This window comes from Antedon mediterranea, chromosome 10, assembly GCF_964355755.1.
Source record: "Antedon mediterranea chromosome 10, ecAntMedi1.1, whole genome shotgun sequence".
Classification (NCBI taxonomy): Eukaryota; Metazoa; Echinodermata; class Crinoidea; order Comatulida; family Antedonidae; genus Antedon; species Antedon mediterranea.
The window spans coordinates 1,091,837-1,109,682 of record NC_092679.1 but is presented as its reverse complement, the minus strand read 5'-3'; the positions used below and the strand labels follow the sequence as shown (position 1 = coordinate 1,109,682).

Below are 17,846 nucleotides of genomic sequence, written 5' to 3'. Positions count from 1 at the left end.
CCCTGAGAAAATAAACTATTATTAATATCTACAATTTTTATAGTAGACAATAAGAGCATTTGGTAGATGTATAATAAATAACTGTGTGTTGAGAGTGATTGGATTGAAGTCTTCAATTTCAAAAAATCATAAGTCAATCAAATAAGTTGATTTATAATGTAAATAGTAGTAGCGCCCTCAAGTATACCACATTCAACAAGTTATCAGAGACAACTCCAGAACCAGTGAAGAAGAACCACAAGTTCGTCGGTAAACAGCAATCTGGAAGAAGAAGGCGTGTGGGTGGAAGTAGGTAGCTCAAATGTTTACGTAAACAACAAATTTGTATCATGGAATATTGACAGTAAACATACTTCAGTCTAGATGATTTATAGTTTATTTAGCAACGATAGAAATAAAGGACAAAGAAGCAAACTTGGTAAAAACACTGAAGTAGTACGCGCACTTCCTACTCTACCACCAATATAGCAGCAGCAGGACCAGCGATCCGCCCTTTAGTTTCACCTCCGCCTGTCAACAACTACCGGTAACTCAAGGCTAAAGCTAGCCCGGGCTATTCAGCCTTATGTAATTTGAATGTACGCATATTTAACTTGTTTATGATACGGTAGTAACACTTCATAATATGGCTGGGGCAAATACAAGATTAAAGGTGAAACAATTAGAAGAAGTAGAGATACCAGATGAATTGAAAGAAGGTGGAAAGTTTATGAAATGGAGTGATGAGGTAGGTATCAGTGTAATTTAATTAATTGTCTATTTTTGATTACTGTACATATATCTGCTATTCTTATAAATGTTTATTCTAGTAGGCTAGAAGAATGTTTGTTATTGATTATGTGACTAATAATAATATCAACGTTAAACCATTAACAGATTGTAAACTAAATAAAATGTTAAAATAATGTGTTTGTTAATACCTTATTTGTTCTTGAGAATGGCTTCATGATGGTTCCCAAATGTCAATATTTTTTGTCATTAAATTTTATTTTTAATTTATATAGTTAATGTCTTGTAAAATAATATACATAAAATACAAAAAAACTTACAATAACATTCAATATTAAACTTGACAATCACAACTACTGTAATTTACATATTACAGTAGAAGTTAAATATTACATCGTTTTCCTCATTTTTAAACAGATTTTAGAAATTGATCTCATTACTATATTAACATGCTGTACAGTATATGACTGAGTATAACCTCAGGTCTAAAGATGGAATAAAGAACCCCATGGTCTACAGATCTATGGTTAAATGCAATCCAAGTAAAATTACACCCCACCAAATTGTGTACCCAGGCATGCTTGAGACTATAGCATACAGCATGTTTCAGTTTTTCTTTAATTCCTAATTCCAATTTTTGGGGGAAAGGGGTGAGGATCTATTGGGTCAACCGGCTCAGCTACAGTGATTAAGTTCACTTAGGTTGACCCTGGTCTCCCCAATTTCATTTTTTGTTTGTTTTGTATATACTTTATAGACCAAATAAATAATGAAATGAAATGAAATACGTTTTTTAGGAAAGACTACAATATCTACATGAATCTTTATGAATTTATATTCACAATAAAAGGTAAAACAAAACTGTTGAGAGAAAATAAGAATGAATTTTACTGTACGTACTTGTCCTATTTTGATAATAATAAATTAATAAATTGTGATACGGACATACACCACAGATGTTTCTATGGAAACCTAGACCCTTTTAGCAGTGATTGTTGTGTGTGTATTTATATAGAATAACTAGATGATTATCTATTGTTGTGAAAGGGCATTCACGATTATATTATCTGTGTCTAATGACATAATTAATTTAGACTTGCTTGTTATTTTTATTGTTCAGTACACCTTATTCATAGTATAATTATTCAACTTTATATAATTTATTTAAATATATAAAACCTATTTTTGGAATTGTTTTTTTAGATAAATATGTTGATACCGGTAATTTTGTCTGTAACCATAGTAACTCAATGTAGAATATATCACAAAAAATGAGAAAAATCCCCCAATTCCGGAATATTAAATACTACAAAGAAAAGATTCTAAATGTAAAAATGTATATTTGTATTCTAAAAATTCTTTATAGTGTAATGACGGACAATAACATTTTTAAATCTGTGGATTGTTAAGGTGTCAAAGGTCGATAATAATTAACGCTTCAATGCATCTGATACTTGAGTGACATACAAGTAGTGCCTGTATATAATCGACTTGCTCCTTTTAAAAAAGAATGCTTTTAATGCTCCATAACCACCACTGTATATCATTTAACTCATAACTTCTTCTAACCTATTGTTATTCTTAAAAGTCTATTGATTACATTTTGTTTACTGTTTCTAGTCTATTTATTAGTCATATCAAATGTCGTCTGACCAATCACTGTTAATTAAAGGTGGCAAAACTAAACATATAATATTTCACAAATTATTAAAATAAATTTTAAACAAGTTTTATTTTAAGGTTTTCGAGTTAAAAAAAGCGAATTGTTTTTTTTGTTTTATTTTTTTTCCCGTCAACGGTAATTTTCATTTCAATATGACATGAATACAGAAAAAGTTTACATAATAGATAACAAAGCAACTAGAATCATATTGAGGATCTATTCTAGAAGAATACATTATTCTTGTCACATAATTTTCAAACTAAAATAATATAATTAACTAAGTAAACAGATAAAGTACAGTACTGTAAATGAGACAATAATCAAATATGTAACACATATTATTTTTTAAAAACTGAAAATTTTAGCATTTTTGTAAAAATTCAGTTTTGAATGATCTCATATTTTGACTAGAGGAAAGATTAAAGAGGTTGCCACTAAGTGGTTTTCCTCTTGGGCTGTTTGCTTAATTATTGATAAATAAAATATCCGCACAAGATGAGTTTTAAAACTTCAATACAATTGCAGTCATTTTAATACTCGATGGATGCGTTCAATAGCAAAATGTGTATAAGAAAACACACAAATACTCTCTTTAGAGATTATTTGAGAATCAAATTATAAATTAAATCTTCATGCAATATAAATGTGCAATATCATTGAATTACATACAAAATGATTATATCCTTTTAATGGTCGTAAAAAATATAATACTCTAATTATATGATTTGGATTTATACTGAAGATTTTACTTTTGTGTTTTATGTATTTTGTTTACAAAGTGGACGAAGCTTGCATTAAAAAGTTTGTGGAGACAAAAAAACGTAACATTGTTGAATTTACCATCAGACATAAGGAGCTAACTTGTAAACAGTACATCATTATTTAATTTTCAAATTCAATAAATTGATAAAAGGATTTAAATAACAAAAGATTAATATAATTGGATTTTTATTGTTAAGATCATTTCAATAGTAGTATTTATACACTGATATTATTCTTAGAAATCTGTGAGTGTACAAACAGTTTTATTTTGAAGATTAAAAAATAACAAAAAAATAGGTAAACAGTGGTTTGATATTTTGAGTTTGCTTAAAGATACAATACAGTATGAATACAGATCATGTATACTTAATACATTAGATATATACCGGTACTGTAGATTTTAGTGTTCACTGTGTATTCACCAATGCTGTGTATACTTTGGACTTTGTACAGTAACAGTTTATTGTAGATGAACATAAATTACTACTTTTCACTAGCACCTAACAACAGATTACAATTCATTATTTAAGTATATTACATAGCCTATGTAAATACATGAACTGCATCACATGAGTAGCGCTTAGTAAATCGTATATGTGCTTACAATTCACTATTTAAGTATATTTCATGTAATCATCAATCAAATATAATAATGCATAAAGCCTTGTCTACACTATCAAAACTTTATGTGACAAAAAAAATGTGATGGCCCATATATAGACATGATGATGTCATATCACTACCATACTTGGGCATATCACTACCATATTTAGGCATATCATTACCATATTTAGGCATATCACTATCATTAGCATATCACACATTTTTTTTTGTCAAACACCTTCATCCCATAGGGACAGTACAGTACCTCAATTCTTGTGGTTTCCATAACAAGGCAGAAGTGGTCTACATACAGTATAGTGTATATTTAAAAACACTGTTTCTGAAATGGAAGCAATTAACTTAACAGCAAAATCTGATTCTGTGAAATAGCAGCATTCATTCACGGATAAATGCCATAGTTCAAGTTTCAATTGTTATTGTTGTTATTGCATTGTTAATCTGCTGCACACTTTCAGAAACCAACCAACACATTTTTATTTTTACCTACAAATATTACTACTAAAATTAATTATAGCAAGTTACTATTGGATAGAGATTGTTTTAAAATTCTATAAAAATTATGTTTAACTTTTCTTTGTACACCGCTGTTTTTTAAATTATGTTTACTACCCTTTAATTCAGCATAGATTTTATAGGTCAGATGTGATTTCAATGTTTCAGTATTTTTTTATTGGCAATCGGAATCAGTGCCACATGATAATTTGATTGAAAGACAACTTTTTTTAGAACAATTTTTTTGTAATGAATTTTTTTCAGAAAGAATTTGTGTGCTCTAATCGACCATAAAATCTTATTTTGCAGAGTATTTTTAAAGTTTGAACAGCACCATAATTAATAATAATTTTGTTTTTATTCACACTTTATCTTTCATGTGTCGTTGACTAATGTTCATTTAAGCATATTAAACAGCTGACCTGGCTGGATGGAGATGTATGTAATCCTGATGATGAATGCGGAATAATAACTAAATGACCTTCAAAATCTATTTTAAAAATTTTAATTATTACATTATTATTCCATTTCAGAGTTCATCAATTATTCCTGTAAACTTGAAGATTAATAAGTACTTTCTATATTGGACTGACCAACACAGGGTAAATATTTAAAAATTTATTGAGATATTATTATTATTAGTAAGGCTCTCTAACAAAATAAAATAGTATTATTGTCTACAGAATATTATTTCCTATACTGGAAATTAAAAGTGTAAGTGAGTGCTGTGAGAAGATAATCTTAATTCATCAATTTATTTTATCACGATCAAGATAAATAAAAAATAATAATGTTAGGACTTTGCAAGTAAAACCATAAACAAGGTCAAAACCAGAAGAAAACATACTGTATACAGCACATACTGTAATATACAATAGCATAATAATAGGATTACACAGGTCCCTCCTAAAGACACAAACCGAATGTCTATATTAGAATGTTTCTCATTGGATAACAAAAGAACTATCCCGCAGACTATGCAGTGTACTGTACAATCGTTGCATGCCTGCAATAATAGTTGTCACTCTTAGAGCGAATGCCGTAAACTTTGCCTAGGCCGTCTTAGGCTAACGTTTTGTAGACAAACCATGATCTGGCGAGCAGAGAACCATGACACAGGGCATCATTTATAAGGAGCGCCTGCGCGACCGCGCTCCTCCGCGCTCCTCAACAGGCTTTGAGGAGAGCAATTTATCGCGCTCCTTAATTTTCAAAATAGAGCCTAGATTTTGACAGTGTTGATTTTTCTGTCAAGAGGCCTAAAAACACGTGGATTTTTAAAAGTTAAAACCAATCTAGGCCTAGGCCTATAAGCTAAGTTATAAAGCTACAAGCCTAATGGCAGTCCCTCGTTTTTAAGGATCGCGAGCGCGATCGCAATCAACAACTTTCGAAAAGGAGAGCAATTCATCGCGCTCCATCTCACAGTGCGAGGTACCAACAAAGGGGATTCCCCTGCCTGCGCGCATTCAAGGGCGAGTTTACTTCATCGCCTCATAGTGCAACCAGTACGGTGTCATAGAAACACCTCCTTTACAGGAAGATCATGTCCCAACCAATAATTTTTCCCTTTATGTTTTTATGGAACGAGTTAATAAAATATATTTAATTTTAAAAGGAAACATTAATATAGGAGGCCTAAATATAATGTTTATTATTTAAAAAAGCTTAGCTGCTGGTTGCTTTAATTATGTCATTTTGAAGATGGATTATTTCTTCAAAAGTTCTAACCAATTTTGGTCACTCAAATCCTCCTCAAAACACGTGCTGATGTGTGACGTCAGCATCTTCTAGAAGCTCTCTCAGCCCTCCCCTATTGTGCGTGCGCCCATGTGTGACACATGTAAACACGATCAAATATCTTTCTTAATTATTTTAAAATGACACTTTGTAACTTATTATCAATATTTTAATGGCTGTTGCATGTTAGAATTGTATAATTTATGAATTGCAGGTAAATACTTTTCAGGTTTTCTGTCTGATTTCTAGGCCAACAAGCTAGGCTAGAAAAGGTAGGCTAAAGAAAGGCATATAGTTGGCCAGGACAGGATTCTCCAGGCTCCTGAAACCCAATCTACCCAGGCCATAAAAAAAAAATTGGCTTGAGTTTTTTGTACTGTAGAATAATACGATCCCCACGGAAAATATTGTGTGTAAAGGTGGGTGTGGGGGATTTTAGGGGAGAGGTACAGTATACATTTGTTGTGCCCGGGGGGGGGGGGGGGTTATCCCCTGTCGGGCAAAAAAATGTGTACAAAAAATTAATAAGGGCCAGCCATTTTTAATAAGGGCGACCATCCTTCAACTTCAACATAAATATTTGAGGAGAGCGATTTAAAATTTTTGCAAGGAGAGCGAATTGCTCTCCTCGGTGATTTGAGGAGAGCGATTTGTTGCTCTCCTGGGTTTTGCATACGTGATGCCCTGATGACAAGAGGTAAAATTGCTAATAATTACAGTATGCAGAAAATATAGCCCTACACAGCTTAGGATTTTAGGATATGCTTACAATCAAGCACTCTACTAACATTCACTTTGCAAGTATTAATTATAGAGATTACTTAACACAACTTGACAAATAAAGGTATATGGCTTAATGATCTTCATCTCAACATCACTTATCATGTTCACACATTTAGCAGCCCCAGGTATCAGAGAAGAATCTTAGATACTTTCACAAATAACAGCAACCTTTATATACAGTATTCTCTCAAAATTAATGAAAACAAAATTATATCATAGCTAGCTAAAAGATTTTTATTGTCTATTTCGTGCCTAGTTTACTTGGATAAACCAACAACAGCTCTTTCTCCTTGAAAAGTAGACATTTTCATTGAACACCCCTCTCCACAAATGGTATGATCTTTTTAAAACAAGTCAATTGGCCGCACCAGTGTGTGTGTATAGTCAGATTCAAATTTCAGTAGCATTTCCTTAATGGTACTTGGCAACTTAATTTAAGACAAACATATACACAAGATGCTCTACATAAACAAAGTTTTATTACAAGTCTTTGGGAGTGGAGTTGTAATTTTTCATTAGAAAAAAATCCTGACATATAACAGGACTTGAACCCAAGAGCCTTGAATTGGTAGACAAGCCTCATAACCACCAAGCCACAACTCCCCTCCAAAGCCACAACTCCACTCCAAAGCCACAACTCCACTCCAAAGCCCCAACTCCACCCTATGTCATTCCCCCTTTCCATAAGGCAAACACTATCCGAAAATAATTTTTGTTATCAATACATTTGTTTTATTTTCAAGGATGTAGATTTGTTGGATCTGGCAACAATTCGTGATGTGAGAACAGGAAAATGGGCAAACATCCCAAAGGTAATATACACAGTATTTAGATGGAATAAAGAGTGTGCATCATTACTGATTACTAAAATTAGAAAACATTAAAATGGTTTATTTCGTAAAAGAGATGGTAGATAGTGATATTGTATATATTCATAATAAAGTTATATTCGTAAATAATCTTCAATTTGATCAGGCTTTAAAATGTTATTGTTTATTGAATTTCTGAGTTGTTATAACAAGCAAACAGCAGGAGGAAACAAAGTGTTATTGTACAGTTTGTAAGCAAAATAGTACAAACTAACGGACACAATAGGTTGACCTTTGACTTCCACATACAGTAGCTACAATGCTGTAGTTTAGTTGCCATTCTCTGAATTCTAACAACACCATACTTTAACCAGGGAGGTATACCTCCCTGCTTTAACACTAAGTTTTAGGAAATAGGATAGGCCTATTCTTCCAGAAATATAATCATATTGATACTGGTAGACAGATTCTCTTGATAAGACTTAAGCTCTGTCTACACTACCAAACTAGTTGACAAAAAAAGTATGATATCCCCAAATATGGTAGTGATATGTCATCATCATCATGTTCATGGGCACATTACATTTTTTTGTCACATTAAGTATGATAGTGTAGACAGAGTTTAACACTAATCAATATGACACCAAGCTACTTAGCTATTTAATAACATTATTTTTACATAAACTTTCTTTAAAAATCACAGATATCGATCTTAAACTTACAGTAAACACTTGCTGTATTATACTAGTTGAATGTAATTAAACACTATACTAATATCCTATTAATTGTTTGATCAAAGTCAACATTTACCAGGATATTTGAATAAGATTTGGTAAAGTTTGCGTTATACCTAGATATGAGAATAAGTTAATCTTAATTAAACTATTAATATCAAATCAAAACAATATTGATCTGTTACATCAGTCGACACCTACTGCCAGCTTTTATTAAATATTTCTAATAACATTTATATTATTCCTAATAAGGTTACAAATGATATTATTGAATAATGATTATTGAGAAGAAAATTAAAGATTTATTGCAACGTTTATTAATTAAGTAAACCTTGAAATATGGTTATTTATTATTGCAGTGCTAAGTAAGCTTTATTCAGAAACTTTAGATTATTCTAACGTTAGATTAGTTACCATGTTACAATTTCAAATATTATTTAATTACAATTTATTTTATTTACTTCGTACTAAAAATATGATTTAAAAAAATTACTTACCTAAAAAAAACTAATTTAAACAAAAAATAATAAAAATTATCTGTCAGAAATGGTTTTTGGTTAACATTTAATTATTAATTAAATTAATTTTGTCTTTTTAAGTGAAATCATTATTTTTGTTTATTCTTTGTTAAAACTATAAAATGGCCCGTTCAAAGAGTAACATTTTATTAATCTTAATAACCTCCGCCAAGGAGGTTATATTTTCACCCCTGTATGTTTGTGTGTTTGTGTGTGTCTGTCTGTCTGTGAACAGCCTGGAGGCCACAGTTTTCATCCGAATCTGGCCAAATTTGGCCACAATGATCTATGCCCCAAAAGCTTGGAAAAACTAGCAAAAAACTGTTTTACTGCCTAGAGACCACAGTTTTTATCCGATTCTCACCAAACTTAGCCAGAATGACTCATCATATACTTGTTGCTAAATTTTGAAGGATCAGGTTCAAAGATCAAGGTCCACAAAAAAAAAAGAAATAATAAAAAAAAAAACCTCAGCTGGACTTGAACTTGAACCAGCAATCTCAACTGTGAGAGACTGGATACATAACCATTACACCAAACTCTCATCCACAAGTTTGTAGTGTGCAGTTAGCCTTTTTACACTTAGAACTATAAAAACAAATTTTTTTAATATATATTTTCCGGGGACATTTTATGTAGGGGAATTTTACAGTAGGCGGAGGTTTGTACTCTCGGAGTACCCTCTAGTTTTTCATTTTTTGGGACAACAAAATTTATGTAACATCAATATATTATTACTGTATTTTAAATACTATCCCAAGTTTTCTAAAACCTATTTGAATTAATGACCGAGCTAACAACATACTGTAGGTGTACATTTTGATCACATTAGCACTTACAGTACATAGGATGTAATGCTGATATTTGACGGATAGTCTTAAATATACATGCTTAACTCTAGTACGTGTGTGAACATACAACTAAAAATAGACTTCATCATTTGCGGCGTTGGCACAAGGTTTTTCAGAAGCTAGATTGACAGTGTGAAAAGCACTTGACAGTCACTGGTTGATTTAATCAGGGAGTTGTTAACAACTCCCTGATTTAATTGTCATCAACAATGCTTGTCCTTGTAATACTGTGATTTACAGCTTCTTCAATACCAATTATACATCTTCATCATTGATCACTTTAAATAATTGGAGTATGCTACTGACTTTTATGACATTTTTAGTGTAATCTTATGAATTATTTAAATGAATCATTGAAAGTATAAAGGGAAAGGTATTTTATTATTGTCCTAAAGCTTAACTGGAAACTGAAGAAATTCAGATTAGGTTCTAAAACCTCGGCTCACAAACATGATAATTAAAATGTAAACCAACTAACCAAATTTCACATAAATTCACAATAAATATCATATCATATTTTTTGTATCAAATAAACTTGGTAAACCATGGTTGCCGATAGCACAACAAACTTTTTTTATTATTATGAACTTTTTTATTTTGTAGGATTCCAAAACAAGAGACTTAGCGATGATGGGTACAAAAGAAAAACTTGAAAATAAGACGATGAGTATATACTACAGTGGTGCTGATATGTGTCAGCTTTCTTGCCTAAACTTCTGTGCTGCAAATGCAGTCAAACCTAAGGTATGTTTCACATTGGTGGTGGTAGCCCTGATAGCATGTATGTAGTAGTAGTGTGGCATCAAAGTAAAGGAACGTTCACACTCTGGTGGCCGGAGAAAACTCTGGGTTATAGCATGAAGTAAATACTCCATGGCTATAGTATGTATGATGAGTTTTTACACACGTACTGTATATCTGTTTGGAATCCAAAAATAATTTAAATGTGAATGGTTCTATAAACATTACATGATTTGTCATCCGATCACTGGACAGAATTCAGGCTGGCTGAGTGTCAATATAGTTTTAGATTGATAATGGTGCTGGTATATCTATTGCATTATCTATCATGCCACAAATGCTTATCGATATGCATCATCATCGTCATTAACCACTTCTGGTGATGGTATCAATATTGTGGGAAAGCTTCATCAAATTTTAATTTAAAATATAAAGAAATTTATTTAGAGGTAAATCTGAACTTGGTGACAAATCCGGATGTTTAAATTCTTGGAAGAAACCAAGAATAGAAAACATGGTAGTATCATTCTTGGCATAGTCTCCCTAAAGCTCTGTCTGCACTATCAAACTTGATGTGACAGAAAAATGTTAGGCAACCCATACAAGTAAAGATTTACTTCCAAATGAATTCTCTTTTTTTTATATGACATAAACATTGCTTTGTGGTGGTGGTGGTTGGTGTGAATAACATCAAAAGTAATGGGTTATATAGTAATTTATTACTGTATAAGTAATGTTTACATTGTCTATTGGATTTGTAATCAATATCACAGGCCTGCTTGTACTTCTAATAATGACTATGTTTTTAAATTGATACAGTCAACTTTCCCAATACCAAACACCTTTGGGCTGGCTGGCCTGACATGTTTTCTGGAAAGACTTGTTTTCTGAATGTGTTTTTATTGGTAAAAAAAGAATTTAGAACTTTTTAGACCTAAAAAAGTCTGATTTTGTGAGTTGGTATTGTGAGAGTTGTACTGTGAAAGAATTAGTAACTGAATGATAACAAGGCTTCCTGGTGGTGTTTTAGTTCTTGTTGTGAGTCATAATCGTTGGTGGTTTATTCAATAGATAGTATTCTATTATACTGTACTTTGTATAACAATAAATAACTGATATCCTTGTTGAGGTTGTACAATTTTATAAATAACATGATTTGCAATAGGTTTAAATAACAATTTGTTTTGTTATATCGAAATAAACTGATGGTATGGAACGAAGTATTTCACTGGGAAAGTAAAAAATCATATGTACCTGGCTTAGCACGACACAAAATAAGCAAAAAGCACAAACACAGTACGCACAGCTTTTTTTGCCAATGTTTACGGTAAATCAGATTTTGTATGAAATTTTTTGTTGTTTGTTCTGAATAATGGACCTTTTCTTTTCCTGCACAGAATGAAATTGTAAAAACAGCAAACAACATATCACATCCACATGTTGAGGTAATTATCGCCGTTATTGGTGCCCTTTGACCATTTTCTAGAAAAGACAGTTGATGGGAAAAATAGTACAACTCGGTATAAAAAAAGTTAAATGTAGGCCTACTGTCAGTATTTCCCGTTGATAACAGACACAGTAAGAGTATTATTACTGCAGTAAGAGTATTATTACTGCAGTAAGAGTCACTGTAGTTTGTCACAACCTGGATCAAACTAACATAAACACATATGCGTACTTCGCAATATTACCCATAATGCAATTATTCCATAAAAGTATTCAAACAACATTATATGTAGTAGTAGCAAACATTTTGAAACTAAAGTAAGAAAATAAATACTACCGTTAAGATTTCAATTTAAGAATGGTAAAAAAATACTTTATAAACTTAATTTAATATTTCAGGCCATGTCAACAATATTGTACGGCTAAGAATATAAAGAAAAACAATTCCAAATTTTCGAAAATAAAATGGTAAAATTCATTTTTCAGTACTGTATAACTGTACATATAGTGGTGCCCTCTCAATGACAAGGACAGAGATTTATTTATTTATTTATTTTCAAACAATAAAATACAGGTAGTATCAAATGGAAATTATGTTTCATTTATTTTAAATGGATTTCTAGAATAATCATTAATCCTAGAATAACCCGTAATCCTAGAATATGACCCTTAATCTCCATTTTCTGTTTTATTTTGTGTTCAGATAAAAAGATGGATTACTAGTACTCGGTAATAGAGAGAGCTTTGTAATAGCGTATCCACATATCAAATTTAAAATTAACCTAAAAACTTGTTACTACTTGACTGATTAGACCAGATTAATTACATCTAATTCTTCTTCATTAAAAGTTCAATTAAGAAACTAGTTGCTATGACAATTTAGGACTAAAGTCAAGTGATTACAAATAATAAGCAAAGGGAATTTGGAAAAGTATATTATAATGTAATAATTAACATTTTGGGATTTAATTTAGAGAGTGTGAGGTGATCGTAAAATTAATAGTATTAAAAATGTACTAATGATGTACCGACATTGTTGGCAATATTATAGGCCTACATCCTTACTACATATTCTGATAACCATAAGCTAATTTCTCCGTGGAATCCAGTATTACCGAGTATAGTCCAATAGGTATGATATTTGGTGAAAATTAGGAGTGGGATATCACTCGGATTGCCTTCCGGGAATTTAGCAAAGTCTTGTGTCCGAATTTAGTTATACTCAAGTATGGAATTATAATTGGCCATATGGTAACATTAATTATGTTGTTTGAAATTATGTTGTTTGAAATGATGTTTCGATGTGCTGTACCACTATCCATGAAATGTGTCATTGTGTACACCAAGCTGTATTAATTAAGTTTATTCACTCAGGTTTATACCAGTAACTTAAATGTTTGTAATATACACTTTGTATTTCAACCACACCTATTTTAATAGCTTATTATAATTAAATGTATTTTTTATCAGTTGAACTGCTGTAAAATACAATGAATTTTATCTCACGATAACATTTCTTAATTTCATCTTTATTTATCTAAACTTCTTTATTTAAATATTCTCCCTCCTTCCCTAGAAGATGGAAAGTACAGTAAAGAAGAATATGTGGCTCTTGTCATTACATTTTATTTAATCTGTTACATATTTTTTACTAATATTTTGGGTTGCAAAAACTAAGTTCAAGTCTTGTTTTAGAGTTTGCAGCCCTAACCATGTGATAGACCAACATGTAAAACTGAATATGCAAACAATTATACTTTAATATTACTAAAGCTCTGTCTACACTATCAAACTAGTTGGACAAAAAAGTTTGAGGTGCCCAAATATGGTAGTGATATGACATCATCATGTCAATATATGAGCACATCACATTTTTTTGTTACATAAAGTTTGATAGTGTAGACAGTGCTTAACTGTACATGCACATTTTACTACCATATAATGCTAATTTCATCATTCTTGAATAGACTCGTTACACCATCATAACTGAAATTAAATTTAAATCACACCATTAATAAGTAGGTTACATATGCTTAATTGAGATGAGATAATGTCTTAAAGATGCTAAAAATATTTTAGATTGTGGAGGGCTTGGGTCGTTTTTTTAAGTGTAGATTATGCATAGGTTTGGCTTTCAACATTTTGTGGCAAGCAAATCTTTTCTGTCTGAAACTGACAATTAAAGTTATGTCTACACTATCAAACTTTATGTGACATGTTATGTGCCCATATATGGCCTTGGTGATGTCATATCACTACCATATTTAAACATATCACTACCTTGGGCACATCACACTTTTTTTGTCAAACTAGTTTGATAGTGTAGACAGAACTTAAGGTTGCTGTAGATTTCTTCTTTGCTGTTGCCTTCATATTCTATTGATACAATTCCAAACCTTCTTGAATAAGGTCTCTTGCATACTGAAAGTGAATCTAGCTGCATTGTATCTATGCTGCCTATGCTGCTCTTTAATCTATATATGTCTTCTATCTACTTGATCTCCTCACCAATGAGCATAAATGCGTACCAACGAATGTCAAAGTTCGCAATGGACTAACAACTCAAGTTCTTTTGCATTTATCTGCCAGAATCGTTTTTGTGTAGTCTTTAAGAGTTATGGGTATTTTTTAAATTCTATTATATTGCATTTGTAGACATTACTTTCAATTCATAATTTGTTTCATTAAGCACTTTTTATCTAACACATTACAACATTTTTTTATCAATGTTTTTAATTAATTTAATTGGTTTTTCTCATACTGTATATAATTTAATAATTATGTAGTGTGCTGAGTGGAATATAATAATATTGTCTTTATTCATATTTTATCAATGTTTTTAATTAATTTAATTGGTTTTTCTCATGTAATTTAATAATTGATGGTATCTAATTATAATGTTGTATTTATTCCTTTTCTAATTACTCATAATAGACAGTTTTTATACCATAGATATTTGCACATTTTGTGGGTTTTTTTCCACATTATACAATCAGGAATGACTAACATAGTCCATTTATTTGGATTCAGTTTAAATAAATAAAATGTAATAGAAATTAAAATTAATTTTAAAAGAGATTTGTATGGATTGAAAAAAAATATGGACAAATTTATTTTTAAAAACAATAACATTTTTTGTAGGTTTGGAGTAATGCTTTACTCAAAATTGCATATAGCAGAACAACACAAAACCCATCGCCTGCCTCGCTTCTGGATAAATTGTAAGTTTATATCATAATGTTCATATTAAAACACATGATAATGATAAACGTTTGGTGAAATCTATTCGGATAATAAATTTGTGGTACAGTATGTGTCGTCCACACCTCAGCCCAATTCAGACCAGTAGACTGCGTTTGGTAAAAGCTATTGGGATAAAAAAAAGTTGTTGTACGTGTCGCCCACACATGAGCCCAGTAGACTGCTATAATGTCATACTGTAATTTCAGAAGTTGTTTGAAAGTTTCTGGGTCCCCTATTTTGTATTTCCGCACTTTGGGGGCCAAGGACAATAGTTAGTCATCATTATCATGTGGGTATCAAATGCTCATCAAGATTTAAAATTGTATGAAATGAGGTTTACTTCTTGTACACTAACAGCTGTTATTATTTCATTTTGACATGCTCTATTAACGTTAAATTATTGCAATGATTATTATTATTTACATTGAAAGAGTGGTACAGTCAACTCTCCCAATACCGGACACCCTTGGGCGGGCATATATTTTCCGGTTTTTCGAAAGTCCGGTTTCCTGAAAACATATTTTTAAAGTCATCACGTTGTCACTGAAAATGCTTTGAATCACCGGTCCGAATGCTGCCCGGTACGGTCTCCTAGCGTAGGGAAGGCCTAGGCTAGGCTATGATTGTGTCAATCTAGTTTTAATTAAATAAATACTGATAGGCCTAGGCCTACTTTATTAATATTAAGCTACAGTAATTCAATTTACCTTTTTTAAAAGTTACATTATTTACTGTACCAATAAAACATGTTACAATAGTAAATTATTGTTTCTTAATGTGTTTTTAACGGCAAAAAGGCCTACGTACGTACGTACGGTGAACATAATTTCGGTCTGTTTATTGTTTTTCGTGAGCTAGCTAGCAGCAGCAGCATGGGTGAAGGGCTTTGATTGATGCGCATGTGCAGAGGTGTCATAATCAAATAAAAACGCCCACACACCTAGACCACATGTTTTTTAAGCTCCTTTATTTTGACGTAATTTGATAGCAATGATGAAAATTGATTAGGGTAACGAGCCAAGCAATAATGACACAATAATTAATTGGTAACATTTCAAAGTTTATTAACATTAGTTAAGTCAAGTTCATTCCGTTTACGTTTTGCCATAATGATTTCCAAATTTATAATGATGCACATTTTTAGTGAAACATTCCTTTTTAAATTCCTATTGCAATTGTGAATTTAACAATAATTTAAACAAAACAAAGACACAAAGTGGAATGTAAATTGAACTTTATTAAAAAACAATTCATATGCTAAAAAACAGGGAGTTGTTAACAACTCCCTGCTAAAAACAATAGACATTAGCGCTTCGATGTGAAAAAGCCCACCGCAGTTCGATACGCAACAAAGCAATTGTCGCCTCGTGGGTTAACAATGAACTGACCTGTCAATCACAGTGTAGTGCTCCATTGCAACATTATTTGATCGTACCGCGAAACGTCGTGCACTTCATGCATGGTGAGGGTATGGTTAAAAGCTTTTGTACATTGTGAATGTATTGAATCCGAGTCAGTGACGACGATGTTACGTTGTTTTCGTAAATATTTGGAGTTTTTTAACTGTCAGTCCGGTTTTCAGACGCTAATTTTCGTGTTTTGTACTTCATAATTTGTCCGGATTCCGGAATTGGGTATTCCGGTTTTCATAATAAATTACAGTACATTTAGAATAGGGACAAATTGGGCCCTCCAAAAAAGTCCGGTTTTTCGTGAATTCCGGTTTTGGGAGAGTCCGGTATTGGGAGAGTTGACTGTATAATAAATGAATTGAATTTCCTTTATGAACCTATCCCTGCCTATTGTATGGGAACACAAAGTACCTGTAAAAAGGTCTTGTACAGTACAATAAAATTAGTCACAAATAGCCCAGTAAAAGAAGAAATATATTCTTTCTATTTATTTGATTTCCAAACCAACATCAGAACAGATAGAGGAACATTTAACCTGTGCTAAATGTTTAACTATGGTTTGCAGCAGCCCCTGCCTTAACCGCTTGACAAATAGCTCAGCGAAATTTCCATTTTTAAGTGGACCAATAAAATGTATTGAATCTTGAAAGATGAAATATATATTCACATCTTTTTCATTTTATTATTACATTAAAAAGATGTCTGTTGACTGTACTGAAAAATCAGTAACCTCTACCTGATAGATTAGCAGACAGTATCATCATTTCCTAGATTCTTTCCTCATGAACTTTTAACGATAATGTTGCTCATTTCCCTACATTTTAGTCTCTTCACAAATTTTTTAAATAAATTACTGAACATTGTGGTTAACAAATAAAATATAAACAATAATTTAGTAAATTTCGTGCCTAGCTTACCTGGATAAACCTTTTCCCACCAAGTGGAGGACAAATATGAAAAGGCAAATTCTATGCCACTGAGGGAGTCTCTGTCGACCAGTCACCACTGTATTGTGGGAAGTATGCCTCTACCCATTTCTGTCATCTGGTTAGAGAAAGCAAGGTGTATAAAGAATCTTGACCGGACCCATAACTTCTGGATTGCCAATGTTTTAACCACTGTACCACAGTGCCTCATGGTATTAAGATAAATTTAGATTGATGTTGTGTTATTATATTTATAGGTATTCTAAGCTAAGCATTTCAACAAATATACAAGGAAAGATATCGGTGAAAACGTAAGTAGTATACAATTGAACATTTTAAAATAAAGTAATGAGTGTTGATATCTGCTGTGGTA

General features: G+C 31.7%; 1 protein-coding gene across 9 annotated transcripts in view; it reads left to right on the top strand.

Moving 5' to 3' along the window:
• The first annotated feature begins 196 nt into the window (after positions 1–196).
• LOC140060351 (1-phosphatidylinositol 4,5-bisphosphate phosphodiesterase beta-1-like) overlaps positions 197–17,846 on the top strand; it is a 49,246-nt gene continuing 31,596 nt past the window's right edge. For 5 of the 9 annotated variants that reach the window (XM_072106521.1, XM_072106518.1, XM_072106517.1 and 2 more), the window contains exons 1-7: positions 198–727; positions 4,804–4,872; positions 7,537–7,605; positions 10,309–10,449; positions 11,844–11,891; positions 15,034–15,113; positions 17,731–17,784. In XM_072106521.1, coding sequence (XP_071962622.1) covers positions 626–727; positions 4,804–4,872; positions 7,537–7,605; positions 10,309–10,449; positions 11,844–11,891; positions 15,034–15,113; positions 17,731–17,784 — 563 coding nt within the window. In that variant the 5' untranslated portion in view covers positions 198–625. Of the gene's footprint in view, positions 728–4,803; positions 4,873–7,536; positions 7,606–10,308; positions 10,450–11,843; positions 11,892–15,033; positions 15,114–17,730; positions 17,785–17,846 lie in introns of all 9 variants that reach the window. The other 4 variants (XM_072106516.1, XM_072106522.1, XM_072106519.1 and 1 more) reach the window with 2 other exon arrangements.